Source organism: Nipponia nippon, unplaced genomic scaffold (assembly GCF_047370975.1).
Source record: "Nipponia nippon isolate SJK-2023a ecotype South Korea unplaced genomic scaffold, ASM4737097v1 scaffold_8, whole genome shotgun sequence".
In the NCBI taxonomy this organism is placed as follows: Eukaryota; Metazoa; Chordata; class Aves; order Pelecaniformes; family Threskiornithidae; genus Nipponia; species Nipponia nippon.
In genome coordinates, this window is record NW_028262402.1 from 48,502,937 (window position 1) to 48,526,661 (window position 23,725).

Below are 23,725 nucleotides of genomic sequence, written 5' to 3' on the forward strand. Positions count from 1 at the left end.
AGTGTTTAACCAGTCAGTGACCAGCACAATCAAAAGGTGCTATATAATCCAACAAAAGAGCACCTAAACGGGGAGGGAACGTACAGATTTGCAGTCTAAATATGGATCACCTTCCTGCTTTTTTTTTCCCTTCCATCTGCCAAACCCCATGATGTAGAAAGTAGTTGAGCAAAGATTAATTGTAGCATCTCTTCTCATCTCTTTTCATGTTGGTAGCAAAACCTTGCTAATTTGAATGGAGGCATGATCTTCACCTTGACCAGAACTTAATTCCATAAAAATGTGAGTCCTGAGGAAACCATAGAAGTGACTATAAATTTGACCACCACACAAGAAATAGTTAAGGAGCAGTCCCTTCTTCTTTAAATAACTTCAGCAGAGAACTTTAAAGCTTTTAATAGCACAATTCCTCAATAATCTTTTTCTATCTGACTCTTGAGTAGCTGAAGTCATTTTAATACTCAACAATAAATAAGGGGGGGTGAACTGAAAAATTTTTGTTTTAAATATCTCCTAGGGACCTTTTGTGTTTCCTATATAAGCATTTTAAAATTCCTCTTTCTTCAGCACTTAGTATTTAAAATGTAATGCTATGGAGCACAGAGGTGTGTGATTCTAAACATTGAGGTTAGTTTAAACCTGGGTAGACATTAAAAATTCTAGCTTTTATCAGTAGTATTTCAGCTCCTCAGTTTTGAGAACTTCGTCTGGAAAGCTCACAGAGACAGAGGTTTCCATGCTATATTGGCACTTAAACATAAAAAAAAACCCCTAAACCAACACTCCCAACCTTACTAAAAAGTTAATTTCTTTAGAACAGACAAGCATCCTCACAGTTTCTTTTTTTATGTAAATAAGTATATTTGGAAATACACTGTTTTGAAAAATAGAACCACAAATATGCTCTCTCCCTGCCCTTTCAAAAAAAGAAAAGAAAGGCTACAGGGAGTTCAGACAGTTGTTGAGGTATTTCCAAAATAGAATATCTATGCAGCAGCTAATAATGTTAACTTCCATGAAAGAGGAAGAGAGTTTAATACAGAACATGAATCACCATTTACTTTCTCATTTCCACTCAGCATATTTCTACAGACAAAGGATGAAAAAAGTATGTAAATCATGCTGTTCACTCTACAAGCGTATGCATTGTTACAGTCTCCAGTTAATATTCTGCACTGAAGTCAACAGCAAATTTTCTTTAGACTTCAGTAGCACCAAGATTCTGTTTCCTGTATGAAAGTGCCTTCTGTCTATAGACTGATAATAAGCCCAGCCATAAAAATGTGAGGTTATGAAGTTTCTCAAGCTTAAACACTGACTACTACTGTTCTGATTTTGCTCTTGGGCAACACAATGGTAAAACCAGAAATGAGACCAAGATGAGTGAAAGTGGTATGTACTCTCTAACAAAGGGAAACAGGTTACTTTATTAGGAGGTTTGTGCTTGTTTTGCTATTTCAGAAGAAGATGGGAGGAAAGTGTAGGAAGTCTAAAGGTGGCTAAATAGGCTGAATAGCCTCTCTTAGCTGGAAGAGAAATTCCATGTTTAATTGAATACATATGACTGTAGAAACTGTGCCCTGCAAGACTGCATTTCTGCTCTCCTTTTGGGGCCTGAAATATTGGCATCTGTAAGGAAAGAATGAAATCTAACTGCTGTTTCTGTGCTAGATGTGGTGAGGATCAGTGACAAATGACACACTATTACATTTCTTGAGCTAAAGTTGAGCAATTGGAGAGCTTCAGCCTTATTGAACAACCAGCTGGGTTTTTTTTCAATCACTGACTTTTGTAAACTGTTATTATAGAGACGGTTATGGTTATCTTAATAGGTTTAATGGGATCTTCTTTGTTCAGTTCATACTTTCAAATAGGTTTTGGTTTTAAATACAGCTGTTGAACTAAGCACCCAATTCTTTACTTAATTTTCATTGATTTGCTGCTTGTGCAAAACTCACGTCAGTCTCAGGATCTGATCAAAGGGGCTTTACTATGATGAATTCATTTCATTTCAGCAGCTAAGCAGGGTTCCCTACTGAATCTACACTGCTTTGAGTTATTTGTCAGACTTTGCAAATACCAGGAATACCTGTACAAGCATGAATGTATCCATTACTGGTAACCAAGTATTTTCAGTTAGTACACATCTGATTCCTCCTTACAATTTTTCCTGCTATTTTCCTTCAATGGCAGCATGAACCCTCCATAAGCCCCTTTTTTCTTTTTCTTCCACTTGTTTTCTGCTGCCTCCAGTGTGTGAGTGAAGTCATGTAATAATGTTACCACTCATAATTTCCTTTTCTATTGGGAATTTCATAATTTCAGAGAGTTGGAAAACAATCATGTAGATGTTTTAAACTTGTAATTTTCAAGTGTATTTTGTCTGTTTTGCTGGTTTTATGGCCTGTCTTGAGTAACAAGTTGGACTAGATGATAATAATGTTCCATATCTGTAAAATCGATGCACCTGCTTGTCATTTGTAGTGAGATTTGCGTTAGTAGGTGCTGCTTTGATGAATGATGTAAAAGTTCTAAATATGTTCAAAAGATTTAGAGTTATTTCAATACTAGGTTCACTAGATATTGCCTCAAACTGCCATTATTATTCAATAATGGATTATTTGTATAGTTTTTTTCAAATTAAGGTACTTTATTTACTCTAGGCTTGAGTGACTATAGTCATTAGAGGAGGACAAAGGTAAAAGACCATGATCAAACCCATACCAGAACTTCTCTAAAATCAGTGTCAACCCTACTCTTTTATTTAGAGAAGTCCATGCAAGGTGTGTTTTCCACCCATGGTTTCCAGGCATAAATATCCACATTTCAAGCACACAAATTTGAAAAATGAACTCCATTATCATATACTAAGTGTATGTTAACATACTCAAGTTGAGTATATAAACTGAGTACATGTTATACATAAGCTGAGTATGTGTTAATAGACCCAAATCAACCTTGACGTCTTTATGCTACATTATTTGAAGCTAACTTAAAAGATGATTTACATTTTAAATGAAGAGAGCACTTTTTCTGCCACAGTGTGGAGCCGGGAGAAGACAGAAATTTGGACTACCTTGTAAAAATAAACATGGATTTAGGGAAAGTATCCAAAATCAATGGGTGCAGATACTGTTTAGGGAGACACAAATGTTGGCGAAGCCTTAAAAAAACAGGCCTGAGCTGGGAATAATAGCCGTTGTGGAGTTTAGTCAAATCTTTTCCAATACCACTTCTACAAACGTTTGTTTTCTCTCTCACACATGCATGTAGACCCGGTGTCAAATGAAGTCCATGATTTAACCATCAGCTTAACTGTCTTCTGAGGTATGGCTTCTTGTCCCATGCCTTTTATGAGACAGATATGTCTGCTTAAATGGAGAACACTATCAAGATAAAGATATTGCCATAAATATTTCTCTTCCCCTTTTGGATTACCATCATTAATAGAATTAGAATTGGAAACAAGTCAACAATTGTTCATGAAAATGATCTGGAATGACTGAAAATGAGAAGTGGACCAGAGCAGGTTTTTTCTTCCTACATTAGTATGATAGTACTGAGGAGCTCGGTGTCTTTTCACTTCTCCCTGGGAAATTACCTTCATCTGCTGGTATCAGGCTTCAGGATAAAACTTCTTCTTTCCATCAACAAATGTGGGTTTTTTCTCAGCAAATGCTTATCAAAGGAACACTGATAACCTTGGTAACTCTTCCTAGGGCATAATCAGAGCTCACTAAGGCTTATGGAAACACTTCCAATGAACTCTGAAACTAATCCTTCACAGTTTTCCTTGTTATTTGTTACAGGTTCTGTTGTCCATGAGATATGAACCCATCTATGCCATGACCAAAATTTGATACTTTTGGCAAATGTACTGTATATATACAGCAAAAAATAACTTTTATACCCTGAGACAATATGTTAACAGTTAACCTTTGCAAGCAAACTTAATGGAACTCATACAATCACACACATCAGAAACTTGATTGATTAAAAAATATCACGTTTAAACAGTTTAACATGACACAGTAAACAGATGCAACAACCAATGAACTTTCAAAGATATCATATATTATATAATCTTTTTTTTCCTTCATTGACTCGGTTTCACATGTCTTCCTTGCTTCAGGTTTGAGGTTTGATCATTTCAGATATTCCTTCTGCTCTAAGTGCTTCCTATGCAGTGTAGCTGCATTAATATTTTCTGGGAGATGACACCAATACAAAGAAATGGGTCTTCCCTCAGAAAACTGTGCAATAGAAATACCCTGCCTGCATTGTCTTTGTTATTCCCAAATTTTAACATTTTAATTTATATATTTTTTGTTTTATTTTAGCTGGAAAATATAGAAGTTTAGGAAACATACCCATTTGCCTGTACTGCCTATAGAGTGACTTTTGGAATCATCTTGAATATATGTGTAACTTGGTTTTGTACTCAATTTTCAGGGAGCAAGACACTATGAGCACTTTTACAGGAGTATAGTTACTTTGTGCTTCTTGTAATAGAGAAAATGCTTAAAATCGTATCCAAATGAATGCACATTCACTTTTCCATAACTTACAGATCATTTTTGTTTTGATAATTATTGAAAGTGTTAAACTAGGTTCTGAGATATTCTCTGCTGAAAGTCTGGAGCAATCCCACCAACCACCCTACCAAAGCTGGGGCACTCTTTGTGGCGTCAGATGTGCTTTTAGAGTGGTTTATGGCATAATTTTGCTTTTCAAGGATGGCATTGATTAGATTAAAAAAAAAAAAAATGCCTGGGGCTATAGTGAGGTAGCTGTAGATATTTTTCTGCTCCCCAGTAAGTGCTGTGTTCTCAGTTTAGCAAAATGGTTTGCTGTCCCTCTCATTGCTTTTATGTGTGCCCTGTCCTTAGTTAAGCAAAACCTTTGCTATCATTCTCGCTACTTTTCTGTTGCCTAACAAGACAATTGGTGGAGGTCACAGAGCAGTGTGGCCAGGTTAGCTACTGAACATCTGCAATAGGTCCTTAATGGTAACGCCCCTAGCAGTAGTTAAGCCTCATGGACCATCTCTAGTCATGTCAATGTACATACAAAGTGCCCTTTGAGGACAGTTTAGACTTGCTGCTGCTTTGGCTCTTTATTTCTCTTTTTCTTATCCTCCTTTCTCCTTTTTTTTCTTTTTTCTTCCTCTTTGTGAGTTTTCTTAGTTCTTCTCTTATGTTTCCTTCCCTCTTCACTTCTCTATTCCATCTGTGGTTCACTCCCTCTCTGCTTCTCTATTCTATCTGCTAAAATAGTCAGCAACACATAGATAACCTGGATAATGAAGTGAATGTTAAGTCCACAGGCTCTGAAGTGTTAGCTGTTACACAAAGTCACCCCAAACCACAACTACACATGGTGGGAGCCTGCAAAGCACAGCAAATTATCCTGTCTAAAAGTGTGTAAGGGGACAAAGATTATATGTCCTCAGCTGACCACCTCCACATGCCTGATTCTCTGGTACCAACAGGGAATTCAAGGCTTCTTTGAGGTGGGGAGGAAGGGGAGAGGGAACAGCTGTTTGCTGGCAGATCTCTACCTCTGGGTCCACAGCGCAGCCCTGGCCCATCTCTGCCCACAGCACCCGTCTTGCCTTTCTCTTTCCTTCCAAAGAAACCTGCTAAGTGTATCCTGAAACACAGCTGCTGGTGAGGTAGAGGGAGATGTAAAACCAGCCATATCAGGTCAGGCTAGTAGTGCAGCTAACCCAAGATACTGGTCTTGTGAAAAATATAAGAAACAGGAGACAGTACCATGACAACTTTTCAGCATTGTCTTCAGGCCTCCAGCTGTCTGTGACTCAGAGTTTTCCTGATCCAAAGTTATTGCATTCTGATTTTTTTCTTATTCCACATAGGATGGATATGGATAAAAGTTATTTAATATAAAAATCCAAACACAGCTATTTCTTGTGGGCTGAGTGGCACACAGAGATAGGTACTGTGGTAGGTACTGTGGGGAAGTGAGATATCTCTGAGTGCTTTGATGGAAGGTCTTGCACCTCCAGAAATTTAGAGAGGAGCCAGGGCAGTGAAAGCTGCACTGTGCAGGAGGAGTGATGCCCACCTATGCTCTTCTCAGTTTACCTCTCCCTGAAACACTACTATTTCTTCTCCTTAAAGTCCCCTGAAACCCATGTGTACTGTAGGTTATTTCACTCATGCCCTGCTTTCCATCTCCCCACCAACTCCGAGAACAGCCGACCCTGTCCTGCTTCAATTTCTCCCATCTTTAGAAACCATTATTTTGCTACTGTAAAGCTAGATCATTTTTGCTGATAACCCTTTAACTGCATAGTCTTTATTGATTAGGGGTTTTTAAATGTACAATGCCTCTCTTTTTTTCTTTTTTTTCCACCGGATCAGGAAAGCAAAATACATTCATATTCTCAATAAAACTTTGGAGGATACACAGGGGTGAGCTATTGCTTCAAGCAGGCTAACCAGCATGTGGCACTGGGCTGCTTTTGAAGGCGCTCCTGTGTTCATGTTAAGAAGAACTTGTCTTAGGTACCCTAGACTAGTTTCACCTGTTTTGAAAAGAAAACAGAAATGCAAATGCTGAGAGCTGCTGTCCAGGAAATGAGTACAGGTCTGAGTTTAGGCTGAGGATGTACATTAACAAATTGCAATCACCCATACTGGACCCTAAATCCCTTCTTCCGGAACTTTGGCACTGCAGAGAAGGGGTTATGAAGCAGAATGAACTGAAAGGAGCCTGACACCTAGCCAACCCACACATGCAGTCACTCAGGAGGGTGAAGTGTCTTTAACTTTCAATAAACCTGGAGAAGTGACACCTGGAGGGGAGCCCAGAGCTGCCCCTAGAGGGATGGAGTCTGCAGCCCCTGACTACCCTGTCTGATTTCTCCCTGCTCGCTGCCCCTTGGCACTTGCATTTTTGTCTGTGTAATGGCCCAGCTCCAGCCAAAGGAGAGCAGGGTTTCCCTCACAGGCTCTAGTTAGGGCACTCCCTTAAGAAGCTAGAGATGGGTCCAAACTCCTCAGGAGGGAGGAGGGAAATGAATCAAAGTCTCCCACCTGTTACATTTTGCACTGAATTTGATGTTGTTGGTGTATATTCAGCTTCATATAAATATTCTCACAGGGCTGGGTCCCCAAGAGCATTTAGGCATAGGTAGACTGAGTTTCCAGACCCTGCCTAGAGTTCAGGGCTGACAAGACCAGATTGTCCATGATGGTGGCATCAGGAGCACATACAGTAGCAGAGCTTCAAATGTGCAAAGCTTAACTGGTGCCAGCAGACAGGGCGGAAATGCAATTTGATCCTTCCCTCACTAGTTCTTGGAATTAATGATGGGTTGGCCAGATCAGTTAATTACTCAGTTTAACAATGGCAGTAATTAATCCTAAATAACTGTCCTAATACTCTCCCTGGCATCATCCACGTTGTATTGAAATCATGGAAAATATGGGGTGTAGCTGAGAACAAGATTTGGGATTTGACTGCTAGGAGGTGATGTCAATAAGACAAATTTCTTCGTTCTCTTAAGTGAATAAGGAGTTCAAAGGAGATCAAAAAAGCATGCCCTTCCATAACCTGCATGTTGTCTTGGGCTGTTGTTTTGAAAGTAAACCTTTCACTGGCATTCATGACCTTTAAAAAGGAAATAGATTGAGCTTTCCTTTCTACTGTAGTCACAGTGTCATTATCACCTCTATGGAGGCCAGAGAGATGGTCTGGTCTGGTCCCACCTCTTTGTTTTCTTAAAGGGTAGCTAAGGGCCACCTTCAGCCTTAGTTCCTCAAGCCACCTGCTGGCACCCTCCTACATCATTAGCAGTTAATTGCACCTTCTGGACGTTGCCTATGTAAAGCAACAGATACCTCAAAAAATACTAGGTAAAATGTACGTGTATGCTTGGAGAAGGGCCAAGGGAGAAGAGGATTGTATGGGAGAGTTTTCATATAAAGTCTCCAAAATAGATTAGTTTTTTAATGAAAGTCTAGTGTTACTTAAACACGGGGGTGTTTTATTAGTCTTTAGCAAGACCATTGCTTTTTGTATTTATTTTGTGTTCAATTTTTTGTTTCACACAGTTCTAAACTCATAGAGAAACTGAAGGTGACTAAAGTGGTAGGTAACGTGTGTTCCAGTAAAACATGCTATATCCTACAAAAACTGAAAGAAAAGGATTTCATGCAGAAACTGACAGAATTAGGAAAAATATATCTGCCACTGAACACTTCTTTTGGTGTCCAGTTCATTAAAAGTAATTACCAGATGATGCTTTCCTCATCATTTAGAAAAGATGAATAAATTTGATTTCAGCTGAAGTTTGAGCAGACTTCTTGCTGGAAAAGCTGAAAAGACTGATTAATCCCTCTTAGTAACAGAGGTCTATTACTCACTTGCAATTAAGCTGGCTCAGTAGTGACTTAGACATTTCCCTCTGAACGTAAGTTCAATAGGAAACACAGCAAAGGAATTAGAGATGTCAGTGCCATTCCTAGGACACCACTGTGTTTATTCCGTTGATACCCAAATAGAAAAAGCTAAGAATCATGAGCAATGAGACAGCGTTAAAAATGGCTCTTAAGGCAAATTACTGGGGCATTGGAGGAAATTCCTTTTGATATATTTGTACTGTGATTAGGGAGCTCTGCTTTCCAGACTGCCAGAGCATAATATCTGTGTTAAAGCATTGAAACCATGCTGGATATGAATTTATTGTTCAGAAAAATTATTACCTTTGCATACCTCTCGCAACCGAGTTCAGTGAGGGTTCATTTTTTAAAATCAGTTTATTTTGTTTAAAGAGAAATGTGCTTAGTTCTTCAGTTCCAGCATAAAATGGTATTTTTGACGGATCATATGAAGTGCCTCCAAGGAAGTAATTTAGGATAACTTCCTCTCTGGCTTTGCCCTTCACCTGTGATGCCAAACTTGAATCTTCTCCTGGACTGAACAGCGAAAAGCAAATGCTTTCCCTCTCTGATCCTCAAAATGCATCCTGCATATTGCTTTTAATTATTTGCTTAACTTCTAGAAAGTTTTAAAAATAAGCATTAGTTTGTTGCCACAACTAAAGAAAATCTGACATTTAAAACAAAGTTTATATTGCTTTTGTGATTTTGATCAATTGGAAAACAAATCTCTATGTAAATCAACTAACAGGGAAAAATTCTTGAGGTTAATTATTTTAAACTGAAACAGATTTAAAATGCCAGTTTTACTAAATTCAATAAACCAGCATATGGAGTGGGAATGGCAGCTCAGACTTAGCCAAATGTCATCAGCAGATACTGGAACAGAGACTAGTGCTACAAACAAACAAGAAATTACTTTTTGCCAAAGGAAAAAAAAAAAAAGAGAGAGAGTGAGAAGAAACTCAACATAGTTTGAAATCTGAAATTCTGAACACTTCCCAAACCACTCTAGTACTAATCCTTCACTGTTAGTGATGCCAAAGGCTTGTTCTGGATACTAACTCAGTTCAGATTTTCATCACAAGAAAAAGGAAACCAAAAAAACCATCAAACCACTCTGTCTCTACCCCATGACTAAGAATGGTCAACCAGCAATAGAAAATGAAGTTTTGTAAAAAAACACCTTATATATTAATATAACTCTTTCTCTCAATGCCCGCCCTTCCCCTCGTTCCCTCCCCTTCCGTCCCCCCAGTCATTCTATTCAGGGCTTTTTCCCTGGAAAAATGCTAAGTAACATGTACAAAAACCTGGAATATTTGAAATAATTGTTGTGTTTTGGGAGGAAGAATAGCAAGGCTGTTTTATGGACAGGGGGACATCACCCAGAGGATAAATAGTTACATGAATTCTGTTCCGACTTACTGTCCTAGTCACTTTCAGTGCCTTCCACTGGGTGCCTGTTCATGCTTTTTTTTCGGTGTCTAGTAGTGAACAAACTAGTGAAAATCCTCAGTGTAGTCATTAGAGGGAATCCCAAGTCCTGATCATTTGCCTACGGAATCCAACGACATCTGTTCAATTGCATTCCTTTACCTGTGGCTTAAGCTTAGGGGTGGGTTCCCTTTTTGTGGAACATGAAAAAAGAAACTAATGTATTTGGGATCAAAAAGCTTTAATAAGTATTTTTATTTTTCTGGCAGAGGGAAAAGGAGATAGAGAGGAGAAGTCGGTCAGCACCATTTCTCTGATGCATGTGGCTGCTTCCATAGTATCCTGACAGACATACAAAATTATTCTGGAAACCCTGGTGACTTCATATTGTGAGTGCAGCATTATGCAGGAAAACTGTTTGACATAACAATCGTGCTGGTGGGATCCCTTGCTGTGGTGCTGTGGAAAAAACTATTATTTTCCTGCACCTTAATAAATGGATGGGTTTAGTTTCTGGTAAACCTACGAGCACACGGTTGTCAACTTTCTCTTCCAGGAGGTCCTCTACAGTCTTCTGGAATTCCTATCACAGGACAATAGTTTTGAACAAATACAGGACGCTTCAAAAAAGCTTTCAAATAGTTTTTACCTGGAGTTGAAACACCAAGCTGAAACACTACTTGCTTTAGAAAACACCTCAGAGAGAGAACTAAACCTGAAATAGTAACTATATTCCAGTGTGTTCTTCCTGGGTATCTTTAGAGCAGGTATAACTAAGTTTGGTTTAAATCTAGTGTGTTGAGTGTTGGTAAGAGCACATACTTCTTCCACCATAGAGCCCTCTACAAAACAAAAGGTCTTTCATCATTGCAAAAAGAGTCTAACAGATACATTGCAATGCTCACCAGAGAAGACTAAAGCATAACTGGCTTTTGCACAGTCAGGAATAGCAACAAACCAATGAAGAGGAAGACTGGAAGTCATCATGTCCGTCCCAGCCAACACGCTTGTGGCTTATCAGAGGGCCTGGTGTCAGAACAAGCTGCTCCCCGAGAAGGGGCAAAGCCTCATGCTCCCATTCCAGGGTCACCACACCTGCTCCTCTACCCTGGGAACATCACACTGCAAAATTCTTTCCACAAGGAGAATTTAGGTTGTTTCTATTCTTCATCAAGCCTCCAGACAGAAGACTGCATGGGTAATGCCTGCTTCCTGTGCATTAGCATTCCTTGTACAGCATCGTCTAAGAATAACAACTAAAAGCCTATGACCCTTCTCATAGCCTTGCTTTCAATTTCAAATCAGTTGTACTTTTCTCTAATTCGTTAGCGAAAAGTGGTTATCAACATATGAGACTCAGTTTACCTTACAGCTTTTTATAATTAAATGAACCTTTCGATTCAATGAATATTTGTATTTTTCAGTGTTCTCTGAGTTCTAGTGCTGCTAATGAGCATAAGCAGCTGGAAAGTTGGATGTTTCCAGCTTTACTTTTTATGAATATTGGCAAGCGGAAAATAGGTTTTCAGGAAACACACTTTTTATCCTAATTTTTTTCTTTTAAATCACATGAATTTATGCACACCCACAAAGTAGAAGGAAAATGTGTCAGTGTTTTAGCTTTCATAGTAGAAGAGGGAGGGAAGTAACAGTAAGAATAATATTGGTTTTCATCCTTCATTCAAATAATTAATAATGTGTCTTTCTAACATACAAAGCAGGAAATAAGGAGTGAAAGTTAAAAAAAAAAGCAAATATTCACATAATTTCTTCCTGTAACCTTCAAGAGCACGAAAATATTTTCTTTTAATATATGATTACTTAGCTTAATTACATCCAGTGACATTAGAAGTCTTTACAACACATTAAATGTTGTTGGTTTAGAAGGAAAATGCTGCATTTTGCTTATCAAGATCAGGGGAACACTAGTATAAAAACATTTGTTTTACAAAAGCAAATCACAAAGGTATTAAATTTGGAAGGAACTAAAACAAAGATTAAGTATATTTTTCATTGGATCATTAGTATTTTAGAAGCCAGGCAAGAAGGACTAGTCCCTGCCAGGTAGATATAAAGAAAAATCAGACATCCAGCATGCAGTTCAATGCGTGTTTTAAATAACCAGTAATATTAACTTAGGCCTCTTCATTGGAAACAAATCTGAATATTATCCATAAAATTCCACTGCATTTTAACAGCAATGGAGAGCTGCGGTCTCAGTTTCAGAATATCAGCTTTTCAGCAGAAAGAGGATAATCCCAAGCCATCTTTTTTCCAGACTTGTTTCTTTCTTTTTGAAGGCTGCACATTATTTGTCTCTGTATAATTCTTTCTTCTCCAAGCTGACATTCCTGCCTTTTTGGTGGACTTCTGGGATGGTAACTAGAATGGGGAAAACTACTGCATTTAAGAAGAAAATGCTCGTTTGGTTTTAACAGGTGGCCTCTTTTCAAAAATCAGTTGGGATATAAAATTAGTCCATCAAACAAGTGAATAATTTTACAACTATCTGTAGCAGGCTACACAGCACTTGTAAGGTCTGTTTGAAGGAGCAGTTTGTTTCATTGGATCAATTACTACTGGGGAATATACATTAGTGCTCAGAAGCTATGGATCATTTCTTATCAACTAATAGGAAGCTACTTTTCCTTACACACCTTTGCCTGACTTGTGTCCTTAAACCACGGCCACAGAAAAACCCTATCACCTTCTGCAGCGTTTACTACTTTTGGTTTTCAGAGTTGTATTCTGCTGACATGTCTGGCTGAGTGGAGTGGCCTGTTCAGATAGATGTCTTTCTGCATCATCGAGGTTTTGCAATATCAAAGACTGGAAATAATGTAAGTGCTATCTGCGGTAATCCATACTCTTCTGCCTCTGTATACAAGGCTTGTCTTGGGTTGCTGTTGTGATTCATCCCCCTGTGCTTCTCCCATTCTAAATCCAGTGTATCTATGTGGCACTACAAGAAACAGCACCTAAAAGACATGCCAATATGTTCATCTGTGAGATGCACATCGTGCCTCTCAGTCCACCAGTATCTGCTCTACATCCAGATAGTCCTAAGGCAAGGCTCTTATTGATGTGCTTGTTTGAAAGAACGTGAAAACTACAGAAAACTCCTTGAAATTCAAAGATTCAAATTATCTCCTGGTCAAACATCTATATTGTATCTATATCGTTTATATTATATGTCAAAATGTTACTAGCAATGTAAGTCAGTGCTGCTATTCTGCATCCAAAATTCACATTCTCAACAGTTTTCACCATTAAAGAAGCTGGTCCTAAGTATAAAAAGGCAATTGACATTTACAGAGAGACTTCTATCAGTTTCTATGCTTTTTGAATCAGCCCTGTTAACTTGGGATTTCCATGGGCTACAACTTGTTTCTGTAACATCTTTGCCATCATTGGTGTGGTTTTGTTCTTATTTTTCAGAACAAAAGCAAAACTGTCTATATTTGTTTCATTACAGTTGAGAATAAATCAAATGGAAATAATGGCTTTAGTTCTGTGGGAAAATACATACTGAATGACCGTTTAGTCATGTATGCTATATACATAAATATGGCTCTTAGCAATAGAAACAACAAGACTTTAAGCAAAATAAACAGAGCCTCTTTCTTTTTATTCCTGGTTTATTTCTTCAATATTTTTTTATAATGTTGAGATTAATAACTGAAAATTCATTTCACAAACATTTAATTTGTGCCATAAGCTGGTAGTAGATCTGTACTCAACCCAGCCCCAGACTGTACCCCTCTCTGCTTGTAAATATCTCAGCAATATGGGATAAGGATAACACATTAGCCAAAAATCTCCTCTTCCTGACACCTCGAGAAAGATGTTAGTTGTGTTACAAATTACCATTCTACTAAATCATGTTACAGTTATTTCAGCAATAAATTACACAATGTGAAAACTATTAAACTCCAAATGATTGCAAAGATGTATTATTTAAAGGAAAAGCAAACCTGATAGGTGAAATCTAAGAATGAAGTTCAAAATTCAAGGTCTATTTTTTACTGTCAAATTATTAAACATTCCTTTAAAAATGCTCTTTCTGTGTGCTTATTGTTGGGGAATGGGTTTTAAAATAGCATGTGCTGCTTTTGGCCACCTACTATGAGTATGAGCACACATATTCTTATTTATGTATTTCAGACAATCTCTCAGAGAAATAATTTATTGTATATATGGTCCAAATCAAGAAAACATTAATGTTTACTATCTTTAAAAACAAAATCTGTACCTAAAGGCTGCAGCTGGCTCTTACCTACGTAGTAAACTGAACTTCTGAACTGACCAGATCAAAACTTAGAGGTGATTGCAATCAAGACTAACACTCTGCAGTTTGAGCAAAATACCACTATAAATACAGAGCTTCTGTATTTTTTTAATGTTTGGGAGACTCCTCTGCTTCTCACTTGAAGCAAGAAGTAGTTTTCCAGGTGTTTGACAAGTAACTGTCAAAATAGCTGTCCAAATCATCTGTTTAATTTGATCACTATTTAGTCACGTAAAACATAAACCCAGGTATTCCAAGGGAAAGAAGTGGCAAGTGGTTTTCATGGCAACATCTGGCATTTACTTGCTATTAGCAGAGGATTCCTTGTAGGTTAAGTATAACCAAATAAACCTAATAATTGGTACCAAACTAGACCGAGCTGCAATATTAGGCTACAGAGTTTGAGAAACAAGTTATTTCCACCTCCTTTGGCAGAATCCATCTGCTGCTTCTAAAGTGAAGGAAATCTACAACTTACTTACCCAGAAATCGGGCTGAAATTGGGGTAGATCACTCCTTCCAATGGAAAAACTTGCAGAAAGACACAAGATAGAGGGGGAAGAAAATCCTTTCCACTAGTTGGTTCAGCAAGGGGTGGGAGCAGAGGGCTGTCCCGGGGCGGAAGCGCAGCCCAGGTGCCCCTGTGGGAGCAGGAGCAGGGCAGCTCGAGCTGCCTGCCCGCCATTTGGAGCCGCTCTGTCTGGGCTCCAGGCATATTGCAGAGGACCCTGAACTTCAGAGAGATGCAGTTTGAAGAGATACTGGATCGGAAGATGACCAAGCTCTCCTTCTGCAGAGAAATGGACACCTGTCCTAATTCTCTGCATTCTGCTTTTATAAAAGCATGGGGGGGATTTTTCTCTTCCAATATTTGAAACATACTCTTGCATTCAATCACTCATTTTGTGTGCCACTTCTGATCATTCTGATACATTTATGCCCAACATGAAAAATATTATTGGTATCTACAACAATGTAAACAACAAATAAACATTTGAGTCATTACTGATGCTGGTGATCAGCTTTGGTGTTGTTATATACTATACAACATGAACTTTTTCTTTTTTTTTTCAAGTGAGACCCTGGAACTGTCTTACCATGTCTTAAACATCACTGTTCCTAGACTAATCATATACACAGATGAGTAGCGATAAACATGTGTAATCATAAACACAACACAGTTTGAAGGAAAAAAAAAAAACAACTAGTAATTCTTCTCCCACTATAGCACAGGTTGGTGGGTTGGAGCAGACTTAATCAGTGGCAGATGATATATGAAATACATCAATTTGCATATGACAGCTTCTCTCTTTATTTCAGCAATGGCCCAGTGAATCTTGCTGAAACATTCAGGATAAAGTTAGTGCAGGCTGTAACAAGATCATGGTAGCAGAAGCCATATATGCAAAATTCACAGCAGAGTATGTTATGAATACTATCAGCCTCACTGGAAAACACTTTCTTGTCTCCATTGGTTAAACCGTATGCTATTATCACCAGTATCTAAAAACCAGACTATAGATATCTACAGCATAAATACACTGCTTGTCAATGCATATGGTTATTATTTTTATCAGCTAAATGTGTATCTGATTAATTCCTTTTCTTAATACAAAAGCATATATATTGCACTTCTAAAGAGTTAACCATAAAAGCGTTTTTACTTAACTTACCAGTTGTTGAAGCTGGAAGGAGTCTTGCCCTAAACTCTCTACCTGCTCTCATGTTGGTAATCTCTGTCTCTCTCTCCCTCTCTCCCTCCCCCCGTGCAGAGATTGCAGTAAACTTAGAAAACTAGCAGGGACAGTGTTTCAAATGACTTAAGAAAGAGAACAGGAACAATCATTTCGTTCTCTTTTTTTCAGATGAGTACAGTACCTTCAGAAAGAAGGAAGGAAGGGAGGGGAGAGGAAGTCAACAACCCTTTGCTTTCCTGCAAAAAAATAAGGAAACAGCAGATAGCAATCTCATTTTCTCTCAAACAAAATGTTTGGAAAAATAAATATATTCAAACCAAAAGGAATTCCTCAAGTATTATATCTGCATTATTGGCTTCATAAAACCTACTTTACAGCTTGCTATGTGCAACTAAACGAAATGAATTTCGGAAGTAGTGATTAGGAATAAGACACCCATATCTTATGCAGAGCAAGTAGCCATAAGCTTGCACAGATAATGCAGGCTTTTTTTACTCCAGAGAAGGAGCGATCATAGATGTATACACATATCTTGTTTTCACGGTGACATAGGTACAAAAATCCCTAACCCCCCTCTTTACTGTGATCACAAGAAAACAGCATGTTGGGTATTCATAGAATGTTGTGAAATAAAAAGGGGGATGAAAGGGGTCACAAAAATGGTAAGGATCATAGCTTGATATTGGAGTTGCAGTAGCAAGTAATTTATCTCAAAGATTTGCATTATAGAAGGCATCCTGATTTGTCCAAACGAAACCAATGTGCTATGGTCTAGGACAGATTTTATACTTTTTTTTTTTTCTTTCTTTCCCCATTAGAAGTATTTTGACAGCCAGATATGAGCCAGCTGGCTGGAGTTACACCTGGAATAAGTTTAGTCCATTGTGCTTCACTGTGTTTTTGTTTGCTTCTATGTTTTCCCCTAACTTTATCTATCATCTGAAGTCCACTAATAGTGATTAGATGCTCCCTTTTTCCCCCCCCTAATTTTTTTCATTCTAATATTCTTGCTAGTAAACACCTTCACGCTGTTGCTGGGGCTGCATTTTCAGTTAGCCTTGTAATGTGGTACTGAAGATAGGGCTGCTCATTGACAAGCAATTCAGTGTTGAGTTCTATGAAAGACATAAAACAAAAAGCCATTTCAAATGGCCCTCTCCTATAAACCATGCATCCAAACTTTGCTCTGGGAGCAATAGCTAGATGAATGCTGCTGAAGTAAATTGAGTTATTGCTGTAAATCCAGTGTTAATGGGAGGACAAGTTGGTGCATTATCCCATAAAGATTATTATTTCTTCTATTGCACAATTATGTGAATCGGTAAGCTGCAAACCAACATAGGAAGTAGGTCTTAGGCACCTGTGTTCCTTCAGGCAGTTCCTGGTGCTATTTCCAGAAGATGTCTAGCAATGATTTGACTGGGGAGGCTTTTATTTTAATATTCAGAAATAGAAAGCTTTGATAATGGACATGAGCAGTTGACAGAGCATTGCAGGTATTACTAGTGATGTCTGGCCTTGCAACACCACCAGTGTTTCCTGGAATCGGTGAAAGCTTAACAGGAGGGCGAATTTTAAAAGCAAAAGAATGCAATGCACTTAGGGTATATACTGCAAATGAAGTCCTCGATACTCCCTTGGGAATGGAGACCCTAATCAAACAGATCTCTAGTCCATACCAAGCACAAGGAAAGTAAAGAGGCATGGGAAGCCACCAAATTAATGTATTGTCCTGTGGGGTCAATCTAGTAGCTCAAAAAAATTGATTTCATTTTGAAATTGTTTTTCAAGATCTTAAAGATAGTAGCAGCTTCTAGGCTTTTAAAGTTTGTTTTATTTATTTATCTGCCAGGCATGCCAGGTTAATGAGACCCTGAAGACTGCCATTACATACCATTTTTTTTCTCTCCATTGGGAACACATTGCAGAATTTTAGTTGAAAACCTATACTGACCAAATTAGGATCATTGTTATATAAGTCACTGAGGGTATGTGATAGTCTGTGTAGTCCTTTATGAAGGACTTCGTTGTCACAGATGTCCCATACTTCTTCAAATAACAGGTTTCCCGTTCTTGAGGATTGTAAAGCTAAGAAGCTGGCCACAAACATCCATGTGGCATGTTCAACAGTGTATAAGACTTTGCTGTTCTTATGGAAGGAGACTGTGAGAGCCCCCTACTTCAGCAAGGAGAGCAGGAGATGTAAGGTCCTTGCTAATCCTACCTCAGGTCCTATTGTCAGCAGCCTTTCCACCCAAGTGCTCAGGACTGACTTAGTTGCCCCATCCAAGGCCAGGTAGAGTAATCCTGCTTCCCAACGTGCAGCCACTGTAGTACTTGACTTGCTTTTACTTTTGTCAATTTCTCCCAACTGCTGCCAGCAAATCACAGCCTGAGGAGGAAGAAGCACCGAAACTGTTATTTTCGTGCCAGAAAAATACCTTGCAAGGTCATTGCCTGTGCAATTACTGACTGTGGAGAAATAAAAGCATGGCCAAAATCATTGGTATCTAGAAGCATGCAAACCAAGTCGCAACAGATGACGCTATTTATGATATTTACCCAAGTTTTAAGGGACAAGTTCATCTGTTTTTCAGAACATATTTCTGGAGGAAGTGTTAGCCTTCTTTTTCCTTACCTTTTCTCACTGTGCTGTTACCAAAATGGAGCCACTGATACAAATTCAGAATGGTTCAGTGCCAGCCTCAATGCAGATAAGTGATCAGCTTCAAGTGTAAGTGCTTCCTGGGTCCAGTACATATAGTCTCTTGTAAGGAGTGGCCAGGAAAAAAACATTCTCGTGGTCATGGTCAGGGTACGTACTGAGGACTGGGAAGATTCCTCTAGTACTAGTCTGTATGATCAGACTAGATCTTCAACCAGACTGACATCTATGATGTTAAGGCCTTGATTCCTTTTTCTTTTTTTTTTTTTTTTAAATTAACTCCAGCAGGGAATAAATTGTGTTTCATGGGCTCTTTCCAATGGCAGCAGGGATGCTTTCCTATATGTTCAAAATAAGAATGAAGTAAAGAAGTTTATCATGCTAAAAATAATTTGAGCCTCTATCCAGCAGAGATAGGCGAGAACACAGGTAACTGCAGCAGCAATAGTCAGCAATAGCATTCCACTTCATCCTGAGAAAATGAGACCAGAGGCAAAAAACAGAGACATTTACTGGTTTGCTTGATTGCTTTAGGGTAAAAACCATATACATCTGAACTATCTGTGAAAAAATAAGATTAATATCTTCCTTCCGGTCTACAGTACACCTGCGGCATTTTAACTGAGTAAAAATAATATGTCTCACTTAGAGACAAAAAAACTGAAGGACACCTAATTGTTTTCCATAAGTCACTCTCTGCTGTGCTTTCTTGGTTTCTTTTCTGCATTGCGTGTTTATTGTCGACTGTTCAGGAATGAGCTGGCAGAATGCTAATGGGACCAGAGACAAGCGGACCAGAGTCTAAAGGAATCCCCTTCTGTGCTGCAGCATGTGGAGAATGTGGCTCTAATTACAAATATTTGGTTATATATTGCTATTTGTTGTATTGCTATGTATTAAGCCTGCATACATTGTTACACAATATATCTCCAGGGTTGGGGGTTTTTTAATTATTGCAGCCATACTATAAGTATTTCATTTAGTTTCTCAGATTAAAAAATATTAGAATATTAGAAAATATTCCAAAGCTTTTACATTACTACCTGTCTTTCATGTTCATAGTAAGAACAGAGTATTCTCACGACCATGTACTTGTACAGCTAGATTTACTACTCTGTCACCTACATATTTTTTACTTTTGAGTCAGGTAATATCTAATCACGACCTTAATGAACTATTAGCATTTGCAAACTATAACCTTTGGACCATCCACATTTGTCAATTGTTTGGGCGAGAGAAAAGCGGGAATTTGTATTAAAGAAAGGAGATATCCTGGCAATAAACACCTTATTATAATTTAAAGTGGCCTTTATAACTCATTCTGGGCCAAACTCATTTCTGGTAAATGACACTGGCTGCAGTCATTTAAAGACAGGCTTTTCCTGTACCCTGTATGTAATCATCACAACTACCTTTATTAAAACAATACCATCAAAAGCTATTTTAAAATAAGATGGTGTGATTAAAAGGATGTGTTTTCATCTTTTGACATACATAAAGTTATGTGAACAGGACTGTGAGCCCTATGCAGGTCAGAGGTGGACAAGAACTTGGCTTTGGTAACTACGTTTGAATTGGTGTCACGTTTGAAGATCTCTAACATGTGGAAAGTTGCCAAAGTATCCACCAAGTTTTCTGGTGATTTCTCAAAGCTGGCCATTTGACAGCAGCAAAGGCTGTGGTTTTACCTCTACTTAGACTGGGAAATTAATCTAGCATTTGTTCTGGTCTTTATTGGTGATCTTGCTTGATTAAGAGTGTTCATGTACTCTAATGTCCACTAAATGTACTGTAACACCTGAAATTACTTAACATGTTTACAGGCTTAGGCTGGGCATCTAATGTTGTAAAATGTGTCACTCTTCAGCAAATATTTGGAAAAGGCATGATTCTTCCCCATGCAATGATGTTTCTTACCTTGTTAGCTCTGATAATATGACAGTATTTCTTCTGGAAGCCTGGCAGTGTATTTCAAGATGCATTTGAAATGAATATGACTTTATCTATTTTTTTAAAGCAGTATGCAATGACAGTCATTTTCATTTTAGTTAGTTTAGTCACTTAACTTAGCTAATGTAGTCTCTGTCTTATAAAAAGTAAGTAGTTGTTATGATTTTTGATATATGCTTTTGTCCTTTAGTTTGTGATAGTTTTCCAAAGTATTCAGTCATTGTGCTACAGTTGAAGTGCTGTGGGCACTTAAAAAAGGCCCTTTCTGTGAATAAAATAAAGGTAGTGAAAACCCACCACTGCTGCTACCAAGTAGCACACCTCTGATTTATAGCTGCTAGGCTGCAGAGCCAGGAAAACTCTTGGGAAATCAGTACTCCACACCTGTGTGAAGGATGATAAATGGTGTCTCTATGGCTTTTTTAAACTCTATGTGCTTTAGAGAAAGAAAGAAAGAAAGAATCCTTCTACTTGTGTTTAGGTTGGGGTTTGGGGGTGTTTGTTTCTTTATTTTGGGTTTGGGTTTGGATTTTCTTGTATTTTTGGGTTTGTTTTGGACCTTGACACTTGGGAAATACTAGGCAGAGCAAACACTGTACTCCTGCAGTCCTCATTCATTTGATGTTCCTACTGACTGCTATAAGACTTCCCCATAACTGGAGATAATTGTGTTAGGTCCCACACGTGTCAAAGGCTACAGCCAGTAGTCAAACAATGTAAACTAATTGACTGCATGTGACAGAGCATATGGATTGACACATGAGCTCACAGGAGTTCAAAGCAGTTATCAATAAATAAAAAGTGAGTGTTAAGACATCTAGCCAAGAATAATTAGGGGAAAAGAAAAGCAGAGCTCTTAGGTCTGTTAGATTTCCTCTGTTCTTCAAAAAGTTTAAACGGGTTTTGTTTTGGGTCCTTGTTTTTTTTATTTTAACAAAACACTTTTGCTGAGACTGCTATTGTTTTGTAGAAAAGCATTTGGTTATAACTTAAAGGACAGGAAAAAACCCCATTCACAGGAAAAACCTCAGACTGCACTAGAAGTCTTGCCACTGGGATTTCTTCAGCTGTACATTTCCCTCTTGCTCATCAGGGCTGCCCACTTCAGTTCACACACCAGAAGTGTAGCCTGATACAACACTGCTGGTGGTCATTCTGTATATGCATAATGCCTGAATATCCCTTCTAAGAAGTTCTTACTCAGTAAGCAGTGTTGCATGGCTCCTGAATATTTCTGGAGAAGCTGTCTCTGTGTGTGTGTAGTGACTGACAACAGCACTATTTTGTGGGGCAGTTTTAATTATTTCGTTGAAATTTTTGACTGGCAACACTTGGACCTAGGCAACAGTCATTAAAAAGAAGGATGGAAGAACAACGTGGGGCAGAACTGAAGACTGCAGTTACAGAACAGGTATTATCTCTGGGCTGTTAGGATTGCATGCTTGTGTGTTGAATTTTCTGCAGGTTTTTTGTCTCCTGTCAACCACAGACTTGAAATGCTGGACATTTTCTCTTGCTGCTTGAGGCAGAGCATTGGAAATGGACTGCAGCTAGGAGCACTGTTCACAGTGACAGTCTGCATATTATTTTCAGCCCTTTGCTGTCTTCTTCCAAGAAGAAATCCTTCATAAAAGTTGCTGTTAGGTCCAATTACTTTACGCTGTTCCAAGTCTCCTAACTTCGTTGGACTGGTTCTTCCGTTCTCACTGATGTATATCACAACTGGTCCCTTTTCACAGGCATAGCTTAGCCCACTAAAGCATCATTAGTGGTGCTGTATGATTTCCTCCTCACTGAACTGTTCATCTGAGAGACTTTCTCAGTCTAAAACACTATCAGACCTAGATAACAACATCTGATCATAATTCCCTTTCTTGTGGTTGGTGGTTTTTTTTGTAAGACTGAAGTCTCAGATCAAGAGAAAATCACATTCTTTGGCTGCAGAAATTCTCTAGCCTCCACCCTCAGCTGCGCAGGCTGCTCCCCAGGCCCTGGCACACTCTGCCTGTGTTGCTTTTCTGTTTAGGAGCGAGGCCCAACAATACAGCAGTAACGTGAACCCAGGCACATGCCCTGGACAGAAACTGCAGCGAGCTTCAGTAGGTGCCAGCTTGGGGAAAGCTACCTAGAAGCTGAACCGTCAGTCTGCATAAGCTGTTGTCCTTTTTCGTTTGTCATAAGGCATCTGACAATGAGTAGGTTAATAAGCTGGGGAAAGCGAAAAGAAACCCAGATGAGCTGCTGAATCATCCCTCAGTGTGGAGATGCTATCAGACAAGCCTGTTGTTCCCTTCTCAGACATGCTGTTTGCCTTTCTTCTATTTGTCTGAAACCACCTACACGGCAAAGGTTGTTAGCTTGCATAATGCAGCAACCTACATTCAGCAGGCAGTGAGCATGAAAAGGGGAGGAGAGATTGTATGTTCTCTGCTTGGCAGCCGTCCCATCCACAGAGGTTATATCCACACAGTACGTGCCCAAGTGGCTCCAAATCAGATGGTTAACAAATCGCAATAACACAAGGAGCAGGTTTCTTCTCTGTTCTTTTCTTAATAACGTTAACACTACAGTTCAGGCTGTGGGAGTGAATCAGCACTCTCAAGACAATACTGTAAATCGCTGTGAAAGGGATGCAACTGGTAGTGACACATTTCTCATGCTCAACTGCAATATTGCTTTTGTTAATTTTCCACATGTAAAGTTAAAATGTGGATTAAGATTTTAATAATGCATGGCAAGATTTGTTCCAGCTTTCCTTGTATAACTGCGAGGACGATCTTAATCTCTTACATCAGCACGAATCCTGTGAAGTCCACCAAAGTATTTTGGATTCACTGAGTATTTTTGGATTCACTGTGTTGCTAGAGCATTGCAAAAACTGTCATCAATTGTTTTTCCTGTAATCATTGTTTTTCTCCACATTTCAAGAAAAGAAAATTATGGATATTAGAAACCTATTTTATACGGCAGCAATAACATAACAATAAATCCAGGTTTTCTTTGGCTCCTGAATTAATTGCTTTCTAATGGAAAATTGTTAGATCACTTATGAAATTGCTCCTATTTATTATTTTTGTCTTTAAGTCTAAGATGAACAGAAGTTTAAATATAAACTGCTAAAACATAAAGTGCTAAAATTTCAGTTGTTATATAGAATTCATTTCCTAAATCATGTATATTCCCAACCAACAGCCTGAGTTTTTATTTTGTGTGTAAGAGGAATGTATATGCAGGCTTATGACACATATCTGCTTGGCCATTCTGGATGTCTACTTTTCAC

The 23,725-nt window shown here is 38.5% G+C and overlaps 1 protein-coding gene across 4 annotated transcripts in view; it reads right to left on the reverse strand.

The window, feature by feature from the left end:
• The window catches only part of ZNF366 (zinc finger protein 366), a 37,164-nt gene extending 21,226 nt beyond the window's left edge, over positions 1-15,938 (reverse strand). The window contains exon 1 of one of the 4 annotated variants that reach the window (XM_087742519.1): positions 15,807-15,938. Coding sequence is in view for 1 of the 4 variants with exons in the window: in XM_087742518.1 (XP_087598644.1) it covers positions 15,807-15,858 (52 nt within the window). In the remaining 3 variants the exon portion in view is untranslated. Of the gene's footprint in view, positions 1-14,615; positions 14,732-15,806 lie in introns of those variants that run through there. The other 3 variants (XM_087742518.1, XM_087742520.1, XM_087742521.1) reach the window with 3 other exon arrangements.
• Between the last annotated feature and the right edge of the window lie 7,787 nt (positions 15,939-23,725).